Source organism: Mustela nigripes, chromosome 10, assembly GCF_022355385.1.
Source record: "Mustela nigripes isolate SB6536 chromosome 10, MUSNIG.SB6536, whole genome shotgun sequence".
Classification (NCBI taxonomy): Eukaryota; Metazoa; Chordata; class Mammalia; order Carnivora; family Mustelidae; genus Mustela; species Mustela nigripes.
In genome coordinates, this window is record NC_081566.1 from 23995615 (window position 1) to 24018111 (window position 22497).

At 36.8% G+C, this 22497-nt stretch overlaps 1 protein-coding gene across 8 annotated transcripts in view; it reads right to left on the reverse strand.

The window, feature by feature from the left end:
- RASAL2 (RAS protein activator like 2) overlaps window positions 1-22497 on the reverse strand; it is a 361328-nt gene that overhangs the window by 137365 nt on the left and 201466 nt on the right. Inside the window, exon 1 of one of the 8 annotated variants that reach the window (XM_059412835.1) lies at window positions 10447-10690. The exons of the other annotated variants lie outside the window; for them this stretch is intronic. Coding sequence (XP_059268818.1) covers window positions 10447-10459 — 13 coding nt within the window. The 5' untranslated portion in view covers window positions 10460-10690. Of the gene's footprint in view, window positions 1-10446; window positions 10691-22497 lie in introns of those variants that run through there. 8 annotated transcript variants of the gene reach the window in all.

Sequence of the window (22497 nt, forward strand, 5' to 3'; positions counted from 1 at the left end):
ACATTTTAACCTTCATATTAGCTTTTTAAGTCTTATCTACTTACTACCCTTACTGTAAATTTGGTTTTACCAGTGAAATCTTTTCCATTGATCATTTTCTTATTTCTAATTATAGACCTTTGTTTTTTCCTTGAAGAAGTCCTTTTCACGGTTCTTGTAAGGCCAGTTTAGTGGTGATGATCCTTTAACTTTTGTTTGTCTGGGAAACTCACTATCTCTCACTTAATTCTGAATAATAACCTTGCTGGGCAGCATATTCCTGGTTGGTAGCCACTTTTTTTCTGTCCTACAAAGTTATTGTTGAAAAACCAGGTGATAGCCTTATGGGCTTGTATGTAACCATTTGCTTTCCTCTTGTTGCCCTAAAGATTCTCTTGTGCATAATTACTTGCTTTTATCTTGCTGTTTTTAAAATTCTCTCTTTAATTTTCAACATTTTCATCATATTTATATTGGCTTGAACCTCCTTGGGTTCATCTTTTTTGGGGCTCTCTGTGCTTCCTGGACCAGGATGTCTCTTTCCTTTTCCAGATTAGGGAAGTTTCCAGCTGTAATTCTTTCAAGTAAGTTTTCTGGCCCACTTTCTCTCTCTTTTCTCCTTCTGGGAGGAAATACTATAATGTAAATGTTTGTATGTTTGATTCTGTCTCTCAGGGGACCTATAACCAATCTTCATTTTTTTTTAAAAGATTTTATTTATTTATTTGACAGAGAGAGAGAGAGAGAGATCACAAGTAGGCAGAGAGGCAGGCAGAGAGAGAGGGGGAAGCAGGCTCCCTGCTGAGCAGAAAGCCCGATATAGGCTCAATCCCAGGACCCTGAGATCATGACCTGAGCTGAAGGCAGAGGCTTAACCCATTGAGCCACCCAGGTGCCCCCCAATCTTCATTTTTTAAAATTCTTTTTTGTTGCTGTTGTGCAGCTTGGGTGAACTCCACTACCCTGACTTCCATACTGCTAATCTGTTCTTCTGCATCCTCTAATCTGTGGCAGATTCCCTCAAGTTTATTTTTCATTTCAGTTATTTTATTCTGCAGCTCTGATTAGTTATTTTTAAATATTTCTCTCTCTCTTTGATGAAGTTCTGAGCTCATCCATTCTTCCCTCAATTTCAATAAGAATCTTTATGGCCATTACTTTGAACACCTTATTAGATAGACTGCTTACCTCTGTTTTCTTTAGTTATTTTTCTGAGATTTTGTCTTTTTCTTTCCTTTGGAACATATTCCTCTGTCTCTTTATTTTAGTTGATTCTCTGTGTTTGTTTCTATGTATTACATAGATCAGCTATGTCTCCTGGTCTTAAAACCAGTGGCCTTATATAGAAGGCATCTGCCTCATGACCATCAGAACTAGGAATTCCAGGGGTGTCCCTTGTGTCAGCTGCCTGAGCCCTCCTGTTGTGATTGAGCTGGGAGAGCTGTGGGTGTGCTGGATCTTCAGCCAGCTGCACATGTTGCAGGTGTGCTAGTGGGTGAGACTGGCCACCACCCCCACTCTGTAGGAGTAGCATTGGAGGGACACCAGTTCTGGCTGAGGCTGTCCACTGGATGTGGTGGAGAGGTAATCACTTTGGGGAGGACACTGGTCCCAGCTGAGGCTGCCTGCTAGGTGTGGTAGGGTTGGAGTCACTTTTGAGGGGCATCTGCCAGGGCAGGCAGGTTAGGTGGGGCAGGTACATAGGGGAATGCCAGAGCGGGGTGAGTGATGCTAGCAAAGTAGAAGAGTGTCAGAACTGACTCCTGCCAGCATCCAGCCAGAATAACAGGGAGCAAGAAATATGGTGCCCAAGCAGCATTTCTATTCCTGGAGAAAGTTCCGATTGATCCCTTACCTCCAGCACATGTCCTAAAATTCGTCAGTAAACCTTCATGTATAACCCAGGTGATTTTTCCAACTGCCACCTCTGTGTTGGGTCTTGAACCAGGTGATATAATGTGCTGGCCCTTTAAGAGTGGAGTCTCAGTTTCCTAGAGCCCTCTGCCTCTTCTGGAGTTAAACTCCACTAATATTCAAAGGCAAACACTGTGGGAGCTCATCTTCTTGGTGCAGATTCTCAGGGTTGGGGGTGTTCAATATGGGGCTTGATCCCCTCACTTTCCAGGGAGGATATTCTATGCCTGGGATATCCCCTCAGCTTGTGGGTCACTGTGCCAGGGATTTGACTGTGTTTCTTCTACTCCTACTATTCCCAACATGGCTCTTCTTTATTCTATAGCTGTGGAAGAGCTGTTCTGCTAGTTTTCAGGTCATTTTCAGAGTGAGTTACTTTATATTTAGTTGTAGCCTTGATGTGTCCATGGGAGGAAGTGAGCTCAAGATCCTCCTACTCTACTATCCTCCCCCTTCCTTATTATAAAATATTTTTTAATTGAGGCATGACATATGAAAATTAGTGTTTTATATTATACACTCAGAGCTCGCAAAAAAAAAAAAAACCTACGATTTACATAGTGCAATTTCATTTTGAAGATGTACATGCAAGTCTGGTCTCTCAGATACCTTCACCATCCAATCCTTTAAATGACCCAAAATGTAAAGTCCTTTACTGTACACATAGACGACTTTCAATATGAAAATGAACACAGTATCATTCCTCATCCCCTATATAAACAAAAAGGACTTTCAAAGAATATCAACATCTTAGAAGTTTGCTTAGTTTGAAGGTTTTGTTTTTTGGATTTTTAAAAATCAAGATGGAGAAATTACAGCAATATCTCTTCCCAAACGTTTTGCTAAAGTATAAGATTCACTCAGAAAAGTGTATAAATAATGAGAATACAGATTAATAAATTTTCTCAAATGTAACTCATCCCAATAACAAGCATTGGGGTTAAACAAAATGGGACAAAACAGAACAGAACATTGTCAGCAACCAAATACCTCCTTTATATATACCCTTTTCTAGTCCTTACGCCATACAGATAATCACCATCCTGACTTCTATCACCTCTGATGAGTTTCAACTATATATAAATGGAACCACACAGTGTATATATTCTTTTGAGACTAACTTTTCAGGCTCAACATATATTTGTGAGATTTATTCTGTTGCATGAAGCAGTAGTTTGTTCTCTGACAATGCTCTAGAGAATTCCATTGCATAAGCAAACAATTCTATTCATTCTACTGCTGATGAACATATAGGTAGTTTCTGATTTTTTAGCTGTTTCAAATGGGGCTATTATGAACCTTTTTGTACAGGTTTTTTGGTGAGCCTATTTACGCATTCTGTTGGCACATAAATAAGTCTGGAATTGCTGGGTCATGAAGCATTGTTTGGCATAATTAGATATTGTCAAATAGTGCTCCAAAATAGTTATAAAATTAATACTTATAATCGGCAATATATAAAAATTCCTTTTGTTCTAGATTCTTTTCAACATTTCATATTTTCTATTTTCCTTATTTTAGATACTCTGAGGCGATGGAATCCCATTTTGGTTTAAATTTGTGTTTCCCTGATAACTAAAATAACTGAGTACCTTTCTGTACTCTGAATGGCCACCTGGTTCGGTTTTTTTTTGTAAAATGGGAATTCAAGTCTTACTTTTTTCTCATTGATGTGTAGGAGTTTGTTATAGATAATGAATGGATAATAAAATTTTAAAATTTCTCTTTTCAAACAAAACAAATGAATAAGCAAATGAAAAGCAGAATCAGACTATAAATACAGGGAACAAACTGATGGTTACCAGAGCTGAGGGGAGAAGAGAGTATGGGAAAAATGGGTGAAGGAGAGTGGGAGATGCAGGCTTCCAGTTTGGAATGAATAAGTCACAGAAATAAAAGATACAGTATAGGGAATATAGTCAATGATACTGTTATAGGTTGACAGACGGTAGTTACACTGTGGTGAGCATAGTATCACACACAGAGAAGTTGAATCACTATGTTGTATACCTGAAACTAAAATATTGTATGTCAACTATACTCAAATAAAAAAATAATAAAATAAAATTTTCTCTTTTCAGATTGCCAGAGAAAATTATAACATAAGCAACACCTGGATTAAACCTGAAGAACCTCAAAACAGTTTCTATTTTCCTGTAACCTGGGCTTGACAGGAGAAAAGAGAAATAAAAAGTCTATCTTTAAATATTTAATTCAAGAACTAAACAAAATGAAAATGGGTTTATAATTTCTGACACTGGAAGAAACCTAGTAGGAAACTGTCATAAATTACTGTACTATGTAGCAATAAAATAGTCATACCCTTGAAGCTCACTATTTTTTGCTAATTAAAATTTCATTGTCAAATACATTTTGCAGTTTGCTCACAGCAACATATGTTTCTGAAAATAAAACAACAACTAATAAATAATTGGTTGGGTTTTCCTTTAAAAGGACCAGAAAAAAGCCTGGGTTCTGATTTTTTTTTTTTTAAAGATTTTATTTATTTATTTGACACAGAGAGAGAGGGGGAGAGCATAAGTAGGCAGAGTGGCAGGCAGAGGGAGAGGGAGAAGCAGACTCTTGCTGAGCAGGGAGCCTGACGTGGGGCTCTATCCCAGGACCCTGAGATCATGACCTGAGCCGAAGGCAGTCACTTAACTGATCAAGCCACCCAGGTACCGCTGGGCTCCGATTTTAAATACCTTTCCATTTAAAAACAAAATTGGGGCACCTGGGTGGCTCAGTCAGTTAAGTGTCCAACTCTTGATTTCAGCTCAGGTCATGATCTTAGGGTTGTGAAACTGAGCCCCATGTCGGGGTCTGCACTAGGTGTGGAGTCTGCTTAGGATTCCTCCCTCTCTCTTCTTTTGCCCCTCCCCCTACTTGTACTCTCTCTCTCCAAAGTAAAAAATAAACAAATAACATCTTTAAAAAAATAAAAAAAAAGAACACCCACCCTACCCCACCCACAAAAAACAAAACAAAACAAAACAAAACCTGAAATAAAGTCCTGTCAGCATGGGTTTACCTAAACAGTTCTACTGAGGCACAAGGGACAAACAAATCTAGGTCCATTAGGCTGCTGCTTTTCTCTTTACAATAAATTCCCTTTGCATAGCACATTTTGGTTTTGTATTGGCTAAAAAGTGTTTCTAAAGGAAATTTGTTTTCATTCAGCATGTCATGTTTGACACCATGTTTTTAGTTTTGTTAATAAAAATGGTTGACACCAAGTCCAAACAAAAAAAAAAAAACCTACTTTTTGAAAATTTACCTTTAAAGGTTGATCATCAATAAATTTAAATACTGAGTGCTGCATTTGTAAGGGAAGGAAATGAATAAAAATAAAATTACTAAAAATGTATTTCAAAATTTTAGCAATATATAACTATAAATAAAATATAACTATGTAAATATTTACAATCAAAATAATGGTACTGGTGAAATAGAGTAACATTTATTGTTTCAGGAAACTACTGTGCTATTTCACTGAACTTCATTCAAGTGGAGAAAAAATGCTTCAAGGAAAATCTTATGGTATATGTAAGCAAATTCCACAGAAGATAAAATAAAGACTTTAATTCATTAAATATCTTCTTAAATTTCAGCTGTGTAATGGTGACTCACAAAAATCAAACCAACTCGGGCACCTGGGTGGCTCAGATGATTAAGCGACTGTTTGGCTCAGGTCATGATCCTGGAGTCCCAGGATAGAGTTCCGCATCGGGCTCCCAGCTTCATAGAGAGTCTGCTTCTCCCCTCTCATGCTCTCTCTCTCTCTCAAATATATAAATAAAATCTTAAAAAAAAAAAAAATCAGACCAAGTACTATGTGATGCTATTCCTCTAACCACATGCAGAAAACAATCTATTACCTTTTCTTTGATGATTATTTCTCAAACTTTGAGAAAATGCTAATAAGAAATATTGTATAATCATACTGGGCTAACTCTAAGAAATGAGCTCTTTAAAACAAGCTCTTGGTATACAAGCAATGATTATCATTCCCTGTTAAGAGACTTATCGTATCTTGTCCTGTTCTCTGACTGAACAAACCCATATCTTTCTATATATTCACGCAGTCTTATTGTTTTTTTCTGGCTCTTCTTGTACTCACTTTGACACATCATTCCTTTTCTTAAAAAGAGGGGGAGGATAAATTATTTTATATTATATGCGTTTCTGGAAAAAGGAATTATTTAAGTAGAAACCCAAACATCTTATTTTCTCCTATCTGACCCAACAGATGAGAAATCAAATCAACTATATACCACCCATTTGAAGTATAATTTAACAAAAAAGTTTCAAACCAGAATATTAAAAAGTAGAAGAATATCCAGTTTTTCTAGTCTTCATATTAACTAAGGTATTGTCTGTAAATCATTAACTATGTAACAGTGCTGTTAAAAAATTTTTCAAAGGCACTCCACAGTCTTTGGAATTAGATGCAAGACACCAGAGTTAGCAACCTGTCCAACAGGTTGGCTGTCCTATGTGACACCTGATCCTTGAATGACACTTGCTAGATCCTGGCAGCTTAAGTTCCTTACGCTGGAAAGCCTGACATAAGAAAGAGCAAGCAGAACCAGATAGCTTTTTCTTCAAAGAATAGCACTGCACATAAATAACTTTCCAACTCGCTGCTTCAGCAATTCATTTATTCCCCAAATACTGTAAACCTGAGAATGACAGAAATATGGAGTCTCCAGAGACTCAAATTATTGATAAGAACTCCTCACTGGCTCCTTCTTTAGTGTTTAACTTTGTAATGGTAAAGTCTGAGTAGGGGCATGGAGGACACCAGAAAAGATAAAGACCATCTGAATTTTAATGACTGATTCAGTAAGTTTCTCCTACTTGTCAAGTATGTACAAAGAAAGTATTATCACTGGCAATGCTTAAGGCTTCCAAACACAAGCTGAGATCATACCCATAATTAAATGTGGAATCTGGTAGACTGAATCCCAATAAGCACTTAAAAAAAAAAGGGGGGGGGGGGGGGAAGAAAGAGGAGGGGGGGGGAGGGGGGAGGAGGAAAAGAAGAGGAAGAAGAAGGAGAAGAAGAAGAAGAAGGGGAGGAGGAGGAGGGAGAAGAAAAGGAAGAAGAAGAAAAAGAAAAGACAACTATAAGAAGTCATATTGCTGAGTCATGACTTTTTTTTAAAGATTTTATTTATTTATTTGACAGACAGAGACCACAAGTAGGCAGAGAGGCAGGGGGTGGGGGGAAGCAGGTTCCCTGCTGAGCAGAGAGCCCGATGCGGGGCTCAATCCCAGGACCCTGAGATCATGACCTGAGCCGAAGACAGAGGCTTAACCCACTGAGCCACCCAGGTGCCCCATGACTCATTTTTTAAAAAATAATTGTTCACTAGTAAACAACAGAACATAATCATTTTTTCCCCTCTCTTCACTAAGAACTAGATATTTGAAGGAAGTTTATGCAACTCAAGTATAAGAAGCTGTTGAAATTTATTTCACAACAATCACCTACTCCTTTACTAAAACCTGGTATACAGGGAACTAAAAACAGGAACCGACACGAACAACCATTAGAGAGCATGAAAGAACAGAAGAGAACAGAAAGAACAAAGCCAGACTGTAACACTTTTTTTCACTAGAGGCCAGTGAAGGTCAAGAATGAAGCAGAAGGGGAAATACATCCATCTTGTACACATAAAAGGATTCCCAGAGTTCTGAGTGAATAATCAGGTAACTTTTACAAGTAAAGAATTACTTTGACAACTCAGAACATTTTAGATGTCCAGCCTCAAGCCCTTGCTCTTGGTCTGTGTTTTATCTTTGCTTTTGTTTGAAAAGATTTCATTCTTACGGTTTTAATGGGATACAAAACACAAAATTATATCTAAGAGGTAGAAAGAAACTGAAGCAAAAAAGGAGAAATAGCAACTCCTTTGAAAGAGACAAAAGTTTTAATCAACTATACAGCCAACCTTTTATTAGACAAATGCCACTGTTATATTACAGAGCTCTTTACCTTTTTTGAAAATTTAGTATAAAAACTGTATGTCTAAGGAGAGAGAGAGTATATATATTTCATGAAAAAAAAACATTTTAAAGAAATTAATATCAAGGAAAAACCAAGAAGATAGAAAAGGGGTCTGCCTCAAGAAAACACTGGTCAAAGAGAATTCTTTCATACCCACATGAGAGTTTCTTTTCTTATACCACTCATTTCACTCCGCCCCTTCTATTCCCATTTAAATATTGTCTTCAGTCACACAATTGCTTATTATTGCTTTGCTTGAACACAGCATAAACCTGCATAATCTTATAACTGTGTTCTGGAGAGGAAAAGTAATATGTGTTTCCTTCTAATACTTTCTCTCTCTAAGGCATGGTAGTGAGTTTCATAAGGGTTAGTTTGGTTAATAAAATAGCTTCTTTCAAGTTAAGTTAGTAATATATCAGCACTACATTAATGACCAATGACTGTTTCTGATGTAGAGAAATACACTCAAGCCAAATGTCCATCCTAGTATCTATCTGTCTATCCACCTATCACACACACACATAACATTACACAAACACACACACACACACACACACACACACACACACACACACACCATGGCAGTCCCTCACATGCTCCATGAAGGATAAAAGACAAGAGAAAGATCTAAGCTGTGTGTATTACAACATGAATACTGCTAACTGGATAAGAGCATTATGTCCTCATTCTCACAGTCATCAAGTCCTCTTATAAACAGTGTGCATGGACTCTGCACGAAGACAAACAGTCTCTTGTTTCCTGCTGGGTGGAGAATGCACTTTGTAATTTGGTTTCCGATAGCCAAGAGCAGTAATGAAACTATTCCTTACAACTTACTGCTCATCCTACACAGACTTGTAAATCACCACACAGGCTCTGTCGAAAACTGGAATGAGCAGGTCAAGCTTTAACACAAAAGGGCCACGTCCCTTCACTGTGCTTATAGCCACATCGAGCTAACTTGTTCCCAGGAGCTGTAAAGAGCCATGACAGATCCTTTTGACAGTGGCTATCTCTACTATTTAGCTCCCTAGAATAGTGTGGCCTCTCTCAACCCCACAATGGTCTGCACGAAAATGGAAAAGGCAGCAACCTTTTTTAGGGACTAAATGAAAATGTATGAAGACAGATGTCCTCTGTCTGTGGTGGCTCTTGAGCTCCTCCACTGAAGTTATTCTCTCACACAATTTGAGAGGGAGTAACAGAGGACCCTTATGAATGGAGGAGAAACAGAGCTGGACCTTGGATAAGGAAGCAAGTGGTCCAAACGGATGGATAATTTTAAAACGTTCTCTCACATTGAAAAATAAACAGAGAAGGCACTGAATATGGGATGATTTTTTGCTACCCGTAAATAGATACAAATCACAAAATTAGAGAAAAGCTGACTAAAAGTATACAGAAGATTGCTAAGTCCTAAAGTCTTCAAGAGAAATTAAAGTCAATTTGAAAGAATTTTAATTTCATATACAAATATTCAGAATATGCCACAGCTATGTAATTGTTTATATAAAAGCAGAATGCAAACTATAGGCATTTTCCTTAATTGAAAGCCATTTTTTCTTTCTGATACTTAGTTACATATTTTTGGTTTTGATCAAGAGTGCAGTATTAATATAGATTTGATAACATCCAGTCACCAGTATCTCTTTCCCATAAGATCTTAATCTAGGTTTATAATGCATTTGATCTATTTATGTCATAACTCATGCTACGTGAGGCCAACAGATACGGTATAGAGAAAACATAAACCCTAAAAGTATCTGGTACCATGAAAACAACAGTAAACTGAAAATGAGGACATGTAGATTCTCATTTTAATTCTGTTTCTGTGTGATCTTGAGCAAGCCCTAGATCCCCTAGTCCTCAAGGTTCTCATTGAAAATGGACAGACTGGCCTATAGATGATCTCTAAAATCTCGTTCAGATTTCATTTTCAAGGAGCTAATTGGTTAAAGTCCCTAACTTGTCATCTATTGGCAAAGGATATTAAAAGTCTACCTTGGGCAGAAAAAACAGGCCAAGTTCTCATCTGAATGCAGTACTGTTGTGTACAGATCCAACCTGTTGAACTTTCCGAATGACACAGATTTATTTATGTGCTTCTAAGACTCAAGCAAGGGTATTAAATTCTTATTGATGGTCAATATATTTTGTCTCCCTAAAAGAGAAATGAGCTGTATCCATTCCCAGTCATCGTAATATTTCATAGAGAATTTTGGGGAAGATCCAGAATAAGAATCCACTTCAAATTATTAAAAGAACAAGTAAATGCTGCATTGTTAATATTTTGCTATAATCGTTGCTCTTTTAATGTATCTGGCCCTTCTTAGGCTGGATTTTTGTACTGGAATGCTGAGAGCTTCCACACAATATTCCTGTGAACTGACAGGAACAAAAACAAACCTACTTCTTTAAAGCCAATAATCACAAAGGTTAGCAGTCACTGTAGTTGTGTAATAAAAATAAACCTCCACATTCCCTTTAAGTATATACAAACGTAATTTCAGACTCAGACAGACTCGAGGAACTCTTACCTGGGGTCTGCATTCTGCGAAGTTTCTGGGTGTTGCTAACATGATCCTTCCGGCATGCCAGTCAGAAACTCAAAACACTCGTATACCATCCTCACCCGAGCTCACTCTGGCTGGCGCTCACGCTCTCTCTTTTTTGCTCTCGCTCTGTGCCTCAGACAGTTTGGAATGCAGAAAAGCCAGAGCCAACGCCAGTCAACTCAAGCCTTTTTTTCTTTTCCCCAGTTCTTTTGCTACAGAGCATTAAACAATAGGCACCCTTCCGTCCTCACTGCGCCTCTCCAGCACAGCACTGGATGCAGGCAACTTACTTTAGGGGAAGCAATGGATTTACCAAGCTAGAAAATTCATTTCTTTCTGTCCCAAGAGGCAGTAGGATGGATGTGTGCATCTCTGCATTTTAAGAGGAGACTTCTTTTTTTCCTTAAAAGCAGTGTATTTCAAAATCTGTCATATTTTAGAAAAAGGAAAAATAATACAAATTTCAGAGATTATTTTTGAATGTTATTATACTGAATCAAACATAAACTTTTTGAAGTACAAAAATCAGGTGAATATCTTACAACTAGTGTGGTCTTTAAAGAATTATATATCTGCTAATATACCTATTAATATATTAAATTCACTCCATAGATCACTTTATTACAATAGGATATTTCAAATTGGGAAAAGAAAAATTTTACATCCCCAAATCCTTCATTCAGCACTTAAGCTAGAACTTCATTTTAAAAATAAAGAAAAAAATTAATTTTATAAACTGGTTCTTAATTCTTACGTCAACTAGATATGATGAAATTATAGATAATATCACAGTTCTGTTATCATTTCAACTTGCTTTAAAATCAGACATATTTCTAGGGAAATCAGACATATTTCCAAGGTTCTCCCCTTACATTCCAAGAAAGGAAGACAAGTTAACGACGTAATCTTCATTACTGGTATGATGACCGGGCACATTATGCGGCGGCTCAGTTGCTGAGGTAGCATGTCACGATTGATCAATTAAAAAATTCAGTTTGAACCACGGAGCAGATCCCACCTGCCACTCCAGACAGAGGAACAGGACAGGCAAGAGAAGAACATAAGATCAAGCTTTTATCTACCATTTAACAAACAGCTCATGGGAAGACATATACTCTATCTAGCTATATTTATGTATATATTTTATATGTAATCTATCTCTCACACACTATCTAGATATACATACATACACATAGATATGCACATATACATATACATAAGGTGTGTGTGTGTGTGTGTGTGAACATATGTATAGTCTTTTTTCCTTTTTTCTCCCTTTAAAGTCTCCTTAAACACCATCTGATTTGATTTTGATTATCTAGTCTCACCTTCCTTGAAAATCATTAATGTTTTAACATTGCACTTTCCTCTGCCTTTACTTTTGGTTTCTTATTTCTACTTCAAAAGAACTACTCCTTTAAACCCTAATGCTACTCAGGTAAGAAACACAGAGAAAGAAAGGCAGAAACAAAACTTGTACAGAGGGGCACCTGGGTGGCTCAGTGGGTTGAAGCCTCTGCTTTTGGCTCAGGTCATGATCCCAGGGCCCTGGGATCAAGCCCCACATTGGGCTCTCTGTAGCCTGCTTCTCTCCTCTCTCTCTGTCTACTTGTGAGCTCTCTCTGTCAAATAAATAAATAAAATTTAAAAAAAAAATAAACTTGTACAGAAAGGAACAAACTATGGGTCTGACTAGGAGGACTTTCAGACCACAGATCCCACCTTGCCCTATACGAAACAATAACCAACAACCACTATGCTCTTCTCCCCAAAGGTAACACAGCTTTATCAGTACTAAATGTCATTTATAATCGACCTTATAATTGTGCAAAGCACACTGAAATTATTTTTACTTGTTATTTCTAAGAAATAGATCACGATTCTCATAATTCAACCCAAGAGTTAGAACTTTATTTTTACTTGTTATTTTACTTGTTATTTCTAAGAAATAGATCATGATTCTCATAATTCAACCCAAGAGTTAGAACTAAGGACAGTGAACATATGTATAGTCTTTTTATAAGTTATAAGGCAGAGATTTTAGGTCAAGAACAGCAAGCGAGTCCTTGGAAATGGCTTTCTGCAAGGGCTCCCTGCTGTCACAGACAATGGTTCCCTAGTTCTTCCCACACAAGTGACTGTCCATTTGCTGAATATACTGCAGTGCTGTAGGTCTCACACTATGCTACTGAGCTTCGCTACTGTTCTGATGAGAAAACGGAGTAACAGCAATCTTTTCCCAAATGACAGAAAAGGTTCACATATACAATTTTCTCAAGTGTGAGTTTTTCTTCTTAAATATATTTTAAAATGTTAGAATCTGTTACTGTTAATTAACCTTAAAGAAGCCTAGAATGGTTCCAAACTCAGATCAAAAATGACATTTTCAGAAGGTTATATATATGAAGGTTAATTATAACAATGGTTTACTGTGCTCTGCAAAAAGCACTGTTACCTATTTGGAGTTCTGATACCTGATTAAATCTGAGAACCACTGTTAACAACAGGAAAGAGTTTTTCTTAAACCCAAATATGATGTTGCTCTGTTATTCAAAACTCTTCAAAGAGGCTTATATACCATATTTTATTTTTACACTAAATCTTTTTTTGCAATCTTTTATGCATTACTATTTTTAATTCCCTGTTTTATGCCTTCCAGCCTTGGTGCTGCTGCTTTTGTCTGGAAGTCCCTTCGTTACCTGGTCCACTCTAGTTTCTCCTTCAAAACCCAGATTTAAAATTATTTTCTTTACCTTATTTCCTACCAGAGTTGATCACATTCACCTCTGCACTCATTTTTATACCCTGTACTATTTTTTCTCTTCAGAGCCCTCACCATTACCTAACATTATATCACTTAGTGGCGTTTAATGTCCTTTTCCCCATCAGAATGTGAGGTAGATGAGGGTGGGGGCAGTGGGGAAACAAAGTGGGGCGTGGAGCGGAGGCTTTGTCTTATTTTCAGTTTATCCACAGAGTTTTGAACGATGTCTGGCATCAGCAGATACTTAGTAAATGATAGACAGATGGAGAGATGGATGAAAGAATATATTTAACTTATCAAACCTTTCCTAAGTATCGAGTTAGGAATACTTTGGGGTATCTTGAGGACAGGGAGCACAGCACATGTATTTTCTGATGCCAGAGTCCAGCACCGTATATGTCACACGTGGTGAAGCAAGAACGTAAAGGAATACATCTCAGGCTTATATTGTTTCAAGTAACTAATTGAAGGCAAAAGAATTATACACCAAGGGAAGGTAGTTATTTCATCATTTACCCAATTAGGACCTACCTGGACCGGGTGGAGTCCCAATCCGAGAAAGCCTGTTGGGAGTCATTTCCCCCTTCTATGAAACCACATCCATGTGTTATGCTACTGTGGAAGGGAAATGCAGCTTCTAAAGTAGAGACTGAAGAGTAATAAAATCTTAATCTCCTACAACACTACCGAGTTCTCCAAGAGGCTAGAGAAGCATGAGTAAGTAAATATTTCACCCTTTAGCCTCCGCTCAAGTTAGACACTGGCTCAAATTCATGTCCATGAAGGAGATTTGAGCTGATATATTGGATCTCACAACTAGAGCACTCAATTCAGTATCCAGTATGTTCATTTTGGATATATCAGGCCACTTAAGCCATTTTATGTCTGCAAACAATTGCTATGTTTATAATGATTTGGTTTCACCATTTCTTCTCTGTACAGAGAATTGGGTAGGGTTGTCTTAATTAATCCATCTTATGTAACCATGATCCAACATCATATTTAATAAATAGTGTGTTAGGTTGAACTACATGAAAATGTCATTTTTCATTAGCCAGTAATAAACAAATATCAGCAATGATCAAAAGAATATTTAAAAAGATTCAAAGACTGAATGAAGTGTTGGATTAGGTGATTTTCAAGACCTCTTCCAGTTTTAGAATTCTATCATATTATAATTCAAACATAAATGAAAGAATCACTCATTTTCAATGCTTGGTCACCTTGACAAACTGTGGTCCTCCCATTACACACTAACACAGCACTGTGTTCTTGTCCTTGCTTGAACTTATCACAACTACAGTTCAGTTGTTCATATGCTGGACGTCTAGCTGTTCCCGTCTTGGTGCCTACAAACCCCACGGCGGCAGGGACCATAGCTGCTTTGTTCACTGATGTATCAGTGCAAAGTATGGCATCAGAGTAAATATTTCATAAATATTTGTTGAATAAACAAATAAATGGACTATATGTGAGTTTTCAAATTCAGTATCAACAAATACTGTTTTCTTTTTTTTAAAGACTGTATTTATTCATTCATGAGGGACAGAGAAAGGTGGGGCAGAGGTAGAGGGAAAAGCAGGCTCTCCGCTGAGCAGACTCAGTCCCAGGACCCTGGGATCATGACCTGAGCAGAAGGCAGATGCTTAAACGAGTGAGCCCCCAGGTGCCCAATAATGCTTTTTTTCTAAAAGGCTAGGATAATATTTTTCCAGTTATGAATCGACTAAGTAGTACACTTTTAAAATTTTAATGAATATAGATAGCATATTTTCCCCCTACCCCTTACAAAAGGAATTATGAAATTCTGACTTTGGTACAGTTATAGAAGTCAGTGTGAGAACCATTTAGATACCCTAACTGCATAATTTTCCACAAATGCCTGATATTCTAAAAATCAACACAAAAAATAAGCTAACTGCATATAATTAAAAGTGACAAGCACATCAGTTTTACTTCTTACCAAACAAATTAACAAATAAATAAATTTAAAAACCCTATTAATACCTATCTTCTCCTCTTCCAAGCACAAACAAATCTCAGTAGCAGGTAGGCTAAGGTATACACCAGCCTGCCTATGTGCTTCCCCTTTTGAACAAGTGATCAGAAACACAGCTGCTTCTAACCATAAACACAATTTCTATTAAGGTCTCCCTATAAACCAGATTGGCATCCTGATACTGTGGTCTTCCCATGGCATTCTTTTTAGAGTTCATATTAGAAAAGGATATCATTGTCTATAATTGGAATAACAAAGACTAAAGTCATCCATTTTTTCAGAAATGCTTCTGAAGTTCTCATTTTTTAAGTTTATTTGTATATGATGGGACAACAACAAGCACACATATATATACACTTCTGATTTTTTAAAAAAAGCATTAAAAAGACTTGAAGATCTGTTCATCGTAGGGTCTAGCTAAGTAATTATAAGTGTTTAGAAAAGGCACATGCCAAGAAATGACAATTATGAAAGCCAAGCAATAGTTCCCAAAGTTCTGGCTAAGCAATTACCTTGCTCTTCCAGCTACAAGAATTTAGTACACGGCATTTCCTTACCTGAAATGGCAACTGGCAGAGAGGAAGCATTACAGGGAGCAGGAAAAATCAAAGATCAGTCAACTCCCAATACTCAGGTGTTCATATGAAAAGGACCATATTTCAAAGAAAAATAAGCCAAACTTAAGTGGAAAAATACAAGCAAATCTTTTCTTAGTTCTATTTCATTATGTGAGAAAGATTGTGCTACAGGTACAAAAGCAACACTTCTATTTTTATGGAGAAAAATCAGAAAGAAACAACAAAAAGCAACTAAAAGCATTCGTGAATAGGGTTGGATATTAATGGATAATATCTCTGAATGTGCTCAGAGAGCCAAGGACAAGCCCGTGATATTGTCTCTCTTCATTTAAAAAGAGAGCTTCAATTGCACTTTAATAAAGCCTTCAAAAATTCATTTTCCTCAGTGGCTTCAAAACCTATAGGCAATTATCTGTTAGGTTTGATGACTTCCTCTCAAACTACTCTGCTGTCACAACTGAGGCACTTCTGGTCCACCTTTCCCATACGCTGCACATGCTGTCACCATAAAATAAGTGATTAGGCGTTTATTTTTACCTTAGTTTTAAAGAAAATTCACAACTATGGGCTACTATTTCCATAAAATCCACTTGGAAAAAGCATAGATGTTGCAGCACAGTCATCTTTAGCATCCCCCAACACAACAGCACACAAACACATATACACATGCTACACAATTCAAAATACTACTGCATACCTCAGTTTCATTCAATTTCATTTTCACTCAATTTCCATTATTCTCTTACAACTAACTAAAGCAAGCTAAAATCTAGTAGAACTCCAAGAGATAAGTCATGAAACATCCAAAAAAAAAAAAAAAAAAAAAAAAGGAGGGGGGGATTAGAAAGTTCTAACAGCAGTTTCCTAGGAAAAAGAGTTCCAAAGCAGACAACCTAAGAAGTAAATGCTGTTGTTTTGTCCATGTTACATAAGGGGAATGGAAACACAGACAGGTTTGAGTGACTATCGTGCCCAAGGTCATGAAGTTGTTAGTAGAGCCAGAATCCATATTTCAGTTGGCTCTGGAGTGCTTGCTCTTAACCACTATGGTATACTAAATTAAACTACTTTTCCAAACTTACCCTAAGCGAGATTTGGGGGTTATTATATTTCCTCTTCACAGTTTTCTGTATTTTTCCAAAATTTTCTATATTATTATTAATTTTGTAAAAGAGCTTATGTATTACTCTAGATTAATCACCCCCTGTGGCTCTTTTCTTCACTATGTATGAATCCAGATATCATGAAACATATGTCTATTAGAACAACAGAACTGAATTTCATTCCACTTATGCTGTTTCATTTCAGCAACTGGACGCAGCTCTATTCTCCACAATCTTAGAAGAGCTTCTGACTTGAGAATGATAATTTCGAGTGATCATCTGTGAATATTTTCTGAACATCTGGGCCCTAGGCTGTAGGGGATAGAAGAGAGAAGAGAGCACTGAGGAAAGGGAAAGGGAGATACTCTCAGTCACTTGGCCCCAGACCGTGTGTTCTCAGGAAAAATCCAATCAATCTTGAAATCCAAGAGAATGAGGGGCCCTTTTTCTCACTTCTATGGTTATTCTTTTTTCCTTATTACAAAAAAAAAAAAAAAAAAAGTTCTGTAAGAAATGAATTAATGAATTAGATACTCTTCCAGAAAGGGCATATCAAATAGAGTAAAAGGCGCCAGAATTATCGTACGTAATATGTAATCTGATCATGATCAATTCCAAAACAGTGATCCTACAAAAATCCACAAAGCAGTTCAGCAACACAAACACTGCATGCAAGAATTCACCATTTGCTTTGAAACAAGCCAAATTTTTCTGTCTATCATAAGGGATAACATATTTTCTCTTGGCAATAAAATATGATATCTAAATTTATTACTGTTGAAGCTAAAGACAAAAAAAAAATCACTACCAATAAAAACCTTGGAAATCCTCTACGAGATTTGTTTCAGTGATAGCAGCAATGAATTCCAATAAAAACAAAGAACTTAGGTTTCAGCACATTCAAGAATCAGGCGTATGTGGCCATGCTATTCTTTAACCTACTTTCAATAGAGGTTACTATTAACAGATAAATTTGACACAGGATACAGTAAATTTAGAGAGCAAATGGCTTTGGTTTTTGAACTAATTTAAAATCAATGTATTTAACCTGCTGGTGTTAAAATATCATATTGACAGGCTATAACAATAAGTGAAAAATTTCTATATTTTACAGAAACCTAATATTTGAATGATATTTTATGGGTGACAAAAATTGAGATATAAAAAAGAGATTAATATATTTGCTAAGGAAACAGTCATTGGTGACTAAGGGCAGAACCACACTCTCACTATTACATCTCTCAGGAGACCATCACAGAGAAATAAGAACGGGGATAGCTACGCATGGGAATTGGAGACATCCCTTTACCCCTCATGTCAGGAAATAAATACAACAGTTTCCATGTCACTGGCAAAAGAAATTGAACCACAATATTGATTTTAAAAATATGGTATTTTCCTTACAGAAGTTCTAGGCTTGAATTTATAAAACTTGATTATTATAGACCACCCTTTATTCTGTAACATCAGTTGTTGCATAATTAATATTATCCCCTATAAACCTTCAAAATTTCGTATACAACTTTTATGATGCACATTTTAAATTCTACAACACGCCCATACATGTAAACATGAAATTTAAAAGAATATGATGAATTGGGGAATGATGAAAATATATTTTACTTTCTTATTCAGTGTTTAATTGTACTCGATATTCATTGAGGACTGTTAGTGCCAAACATGCTTGTTTGGTTGGTTTTCGTAAATAAGTTCTTTAAATGCTGCATGAAGTTTCACAGAGAGAATTCATTCATCACTGGCTGCTCCTTCAGCTAGCACCTGACTGCCACCCTGAGACTTCCCTTCACCAGTATTCTGGGGATTCTCTTTTGTCTTCTTCTCACCTTTCTCAATTTACCCCTTCCACTACTTGACAGATAATTCAGCTTGGAATACAATTTCGGGTTAGAAATAACATGCACTTGGAAGTTTATGGGATTCATACCCTTATAAGAGAGACCCCAGAGAACCCCCTGAGCCATCTCCCTGCTGGGTGAGGATACGAGAAGTCGGTGGTCTGCAACCCACAAGAGAGCCCTGAGCAGATACCATGCCTTGGACCTGCCAGCCTCCAGAACTGTGAAAAATAAATGCTTGCTGTTTAGGCCAGCCAGTCCATCCATGGTAGGCTGCTACAGCAGCCCAAACCAAGACAAGTCCTATACCTGAAGGTATTAGGTAGGCATAGATACAACAGAGCAGTTTTAAATTTATTGCTAATCCTTGGAAAAGCTTATGAAAATAAAAGTGTAATTCTGATTTTAACTGAAGCAACACATTTAGTTGTAAAAGCTCATCTTTCACTTATAACCCTATGTTATATCACTGACATCAAGCCTTATTAGAGGAGGCCAAATTTTCTCCTCACTCACAGTGTACCTGCAGTTGCTTTTTTGGGAGGCTTATCTAGAACTTTTTAGCTTGCGGTGGACTCCAAGGTTATTTTTATCTAATTGTTATGTGCATGGCCAATGATATTCTGATGTTTTAAATACACTTTTCTGTCTCCATTTCCTTTCAGTCACAGTCAATGAATTACTTCAATGGCTTTCTCCCCAGTTCATCGGGCTTACTTACTTACTTACTTCTCTACAATTCCTACTTTTGAAAATTAATTATAAAAAGATTTGTTTAAATATGGTTTTGACTCTTTGATGGCACTACTCTGATTAAAGTAAGAAGGAAAAAATCAAAAGGCCTTTAAGGGAAAAAATGAACTGAGATTAATAATCGTTCTTTATTACCAGCTCTCTTTCTTTCTAATTCAGTCTTTTACTTCCTTCCTATCTTACGAATGCAACTTCTTTTTACTCTTTTCTACCTTAAATTTTTCCTGTTACCCTCTACTCTCTAGAGTTAGAAAAAATATGTCAAACACAGACAAAATACAAATTTTTTAAAAGCAGATAGAAAAGAATGAAATAGATGGAAATTTCCTGTCGTACTACGTGAAATATCAATTAAAATGGGGAAGAGTTAACATTCAAATTTCTGAAGAGGAAAGACAATGGGCTGTAGATTTCAGAGAAAAGTAAGTAATCAAATCAATTCAGTAAACACAACACCTTAATGAGAAACCCGGGAGCTTCTCTTGTTAAGTGTGGTTACTGTAGAAATCAGATAACAGGTGGGTGTCAGGGTCTTAACAAAACATTCTTCATCCCTGGAGGCAGCTCCAGTCTGTTTTGGACACAAACCCAATGAGATTTTCCTCCAATCTGATTCATAAATCCTTGTTTGAAATATAAACTAAAATGGCTTCGGTAAACAGCTTAGTCAATCCTGGACTACCAAAAATGGGGGGCGGGGGGGGGAGAAGGTAAGAAGAGGGCACAAGTGAGAGACCAACTGAAGTAAGCAATGTTTAGTTAATTTTGCTCAAAGTATCTGAATCATATATTTTTCTTTTGGAAAAGGTTCCATGGCAGCCAAGGGCCTGGATTAAATCCCCCAAATAAATCTCGAGATGTATTATAAACAACTCCATCCCCATCTTTCTACCTCTATTATGGAAGAGAATGCTGAATTATGACTACACTTTAGAAGAAAGGAATTTGCCCAATTGTGTAAGCAAAAGTAGAAAAAAACAAACGAGGAAAGTCATGAGATACAGAAGCAGGATGTTTCCTAACATGTCGCACGTCAAATTTCTTTATTGGGTTGACTTAAACCCATCCAAGCAAACTGAGAAATATAATTCCTACTCTATTACGTCACTGGTTCCATGATTTTGTAAGAATCAGAGAGAAGTGAGGTTTGTCTCAAATCAAAATTTATGTTGTTTGTCCTGCATTCTTCTTTCAAATCAAAATAAAAATCTCATTTGATAAGGAAGCTGAGGCACAGTTAATAATGACGAGAAATGGAATCCGAATCCAGGTTGGGGCAACTTCAAAGCTTGTGCCGTTTCCAGTGCCCCACAAGTGCCTCTGATAAAGGCAGTCCTTCCAGAAAGAACAGAGAGTTCTACTCACAAGAATGAATTTTCTTTCTTAAAGTAATTAACCCTCTGTCTGTGAATTACTGCTAAATCTGCTCATGATTTTGATATGCTTATTAATCACTTAAAAACCAAACTCCAACAACAGCACGCGTACATGCTATCAAGCTCAAATGTGGCGAAAGAAAAGGTCATTTTCTTTCATTAAAGGAATTAATTTTCTATTACCGTTCTGTATAGAAACATGAACATCTCAAACACAAGCTGTGTACTACTAATAAAACCTTAAAAAGAAGCACAGATACCTTGTGCACTAGTAAAACCAATGATGTCAACAAGCGGCACAGAGGAAGAGTTTACATCAGACATTAGCAAACAGGCACCCCAGGATGCTGTGACCTGCTAGCTTGGACCTTGCAGTTACCAGCGTCGCTCTCACCAGAACCAAGTTGCAGCCGCAACTGTTTAGAGTTCTTGTTGCGTGCTCGCTTCGGCAGCACATATACTAGAGTTCTTGCTGCACAATGGTATTTAGTAAGTCTCTAAGTGAATTAATAAAATATTTCTCTGGAGTGGATGTGGTTATCCCTACAGGAAAAAGAAGAACTTTCCACATCTAAAATGAAGCAGCAGCAGTCCTGTCGGCTAAGAGGTTCCAAGCTAGTAAAGAAGATACGTACCAACAATTTGCTACAAACATCAAAGACATACATTCAGTATTAGAGGGACAAAAAGAGTGGTTGATTTCTCAGATGGAAATAAATGCTGGTGAATTCTGATTAGTGGAATGAAGAAAAAGACTGCCAAAGCCCAGGACACATGGGATTATCATACATGCCCCCAACATTGAGGAAATACTAAAAAGTAATTTTCCCAATATTGGGGGGGGTGGGGAAGAAATAATATCTTAACATAAGGTTAACTTTAGACAGTAATCCAGATTCATAAAGTGGTTGTTTGAAATACAATAGCTATGCGACAACCCTAGTTCATATTTTATTTATTTAGTTTTTGTATAGGTCATTGGCAAATCTGTAATCTGAAGTGGGAAGCTGGGACCATTTTAAGAGCTGGAAGAGGATTATTTTGTTAGCCTAATATGACTTATTAGGCTCATCACTAATACTACTTGGAAAACTGTGAAATGAAACAAAATAAAATTACTTATAAGTAATTTTTCTTACTAATGGTCTCTGAATTCTCATTATCCAATGTTACAAGAAACATAATTAAAAAAAATCCTAACTAAGGTAAAAAACTGCATTCTCCAACCTTATATGAGGAAAAGATTTCTACAGGAAATCTATACAGAATTAATTCTTCTGTATTTTACTATCGTGGTCTTTGGGTTTTGAATTTGTGAGAAGAAATATAAACAAAAATGATACATTAAATCATAAGCACAGCATTTATGATCCCCAGAATACCTGTTCCCCAGCATTATTTCAGTTAGGTCTTATTTAACGTAGAGGTAAAGAGAAGAAAACATCCTTTCTAATATTCCTGAAAAATCCAGTAGAGTTCCTTTTATAATCTATTACATTATAATCATCTAACATAAAAATGTCAAAAGAGTTTCTAGTCTTCTTTAGTCAGAGTCAATATCTCTTCTTTACTGCAGATAAATAAAAACTAAGCTGTTTTAATGG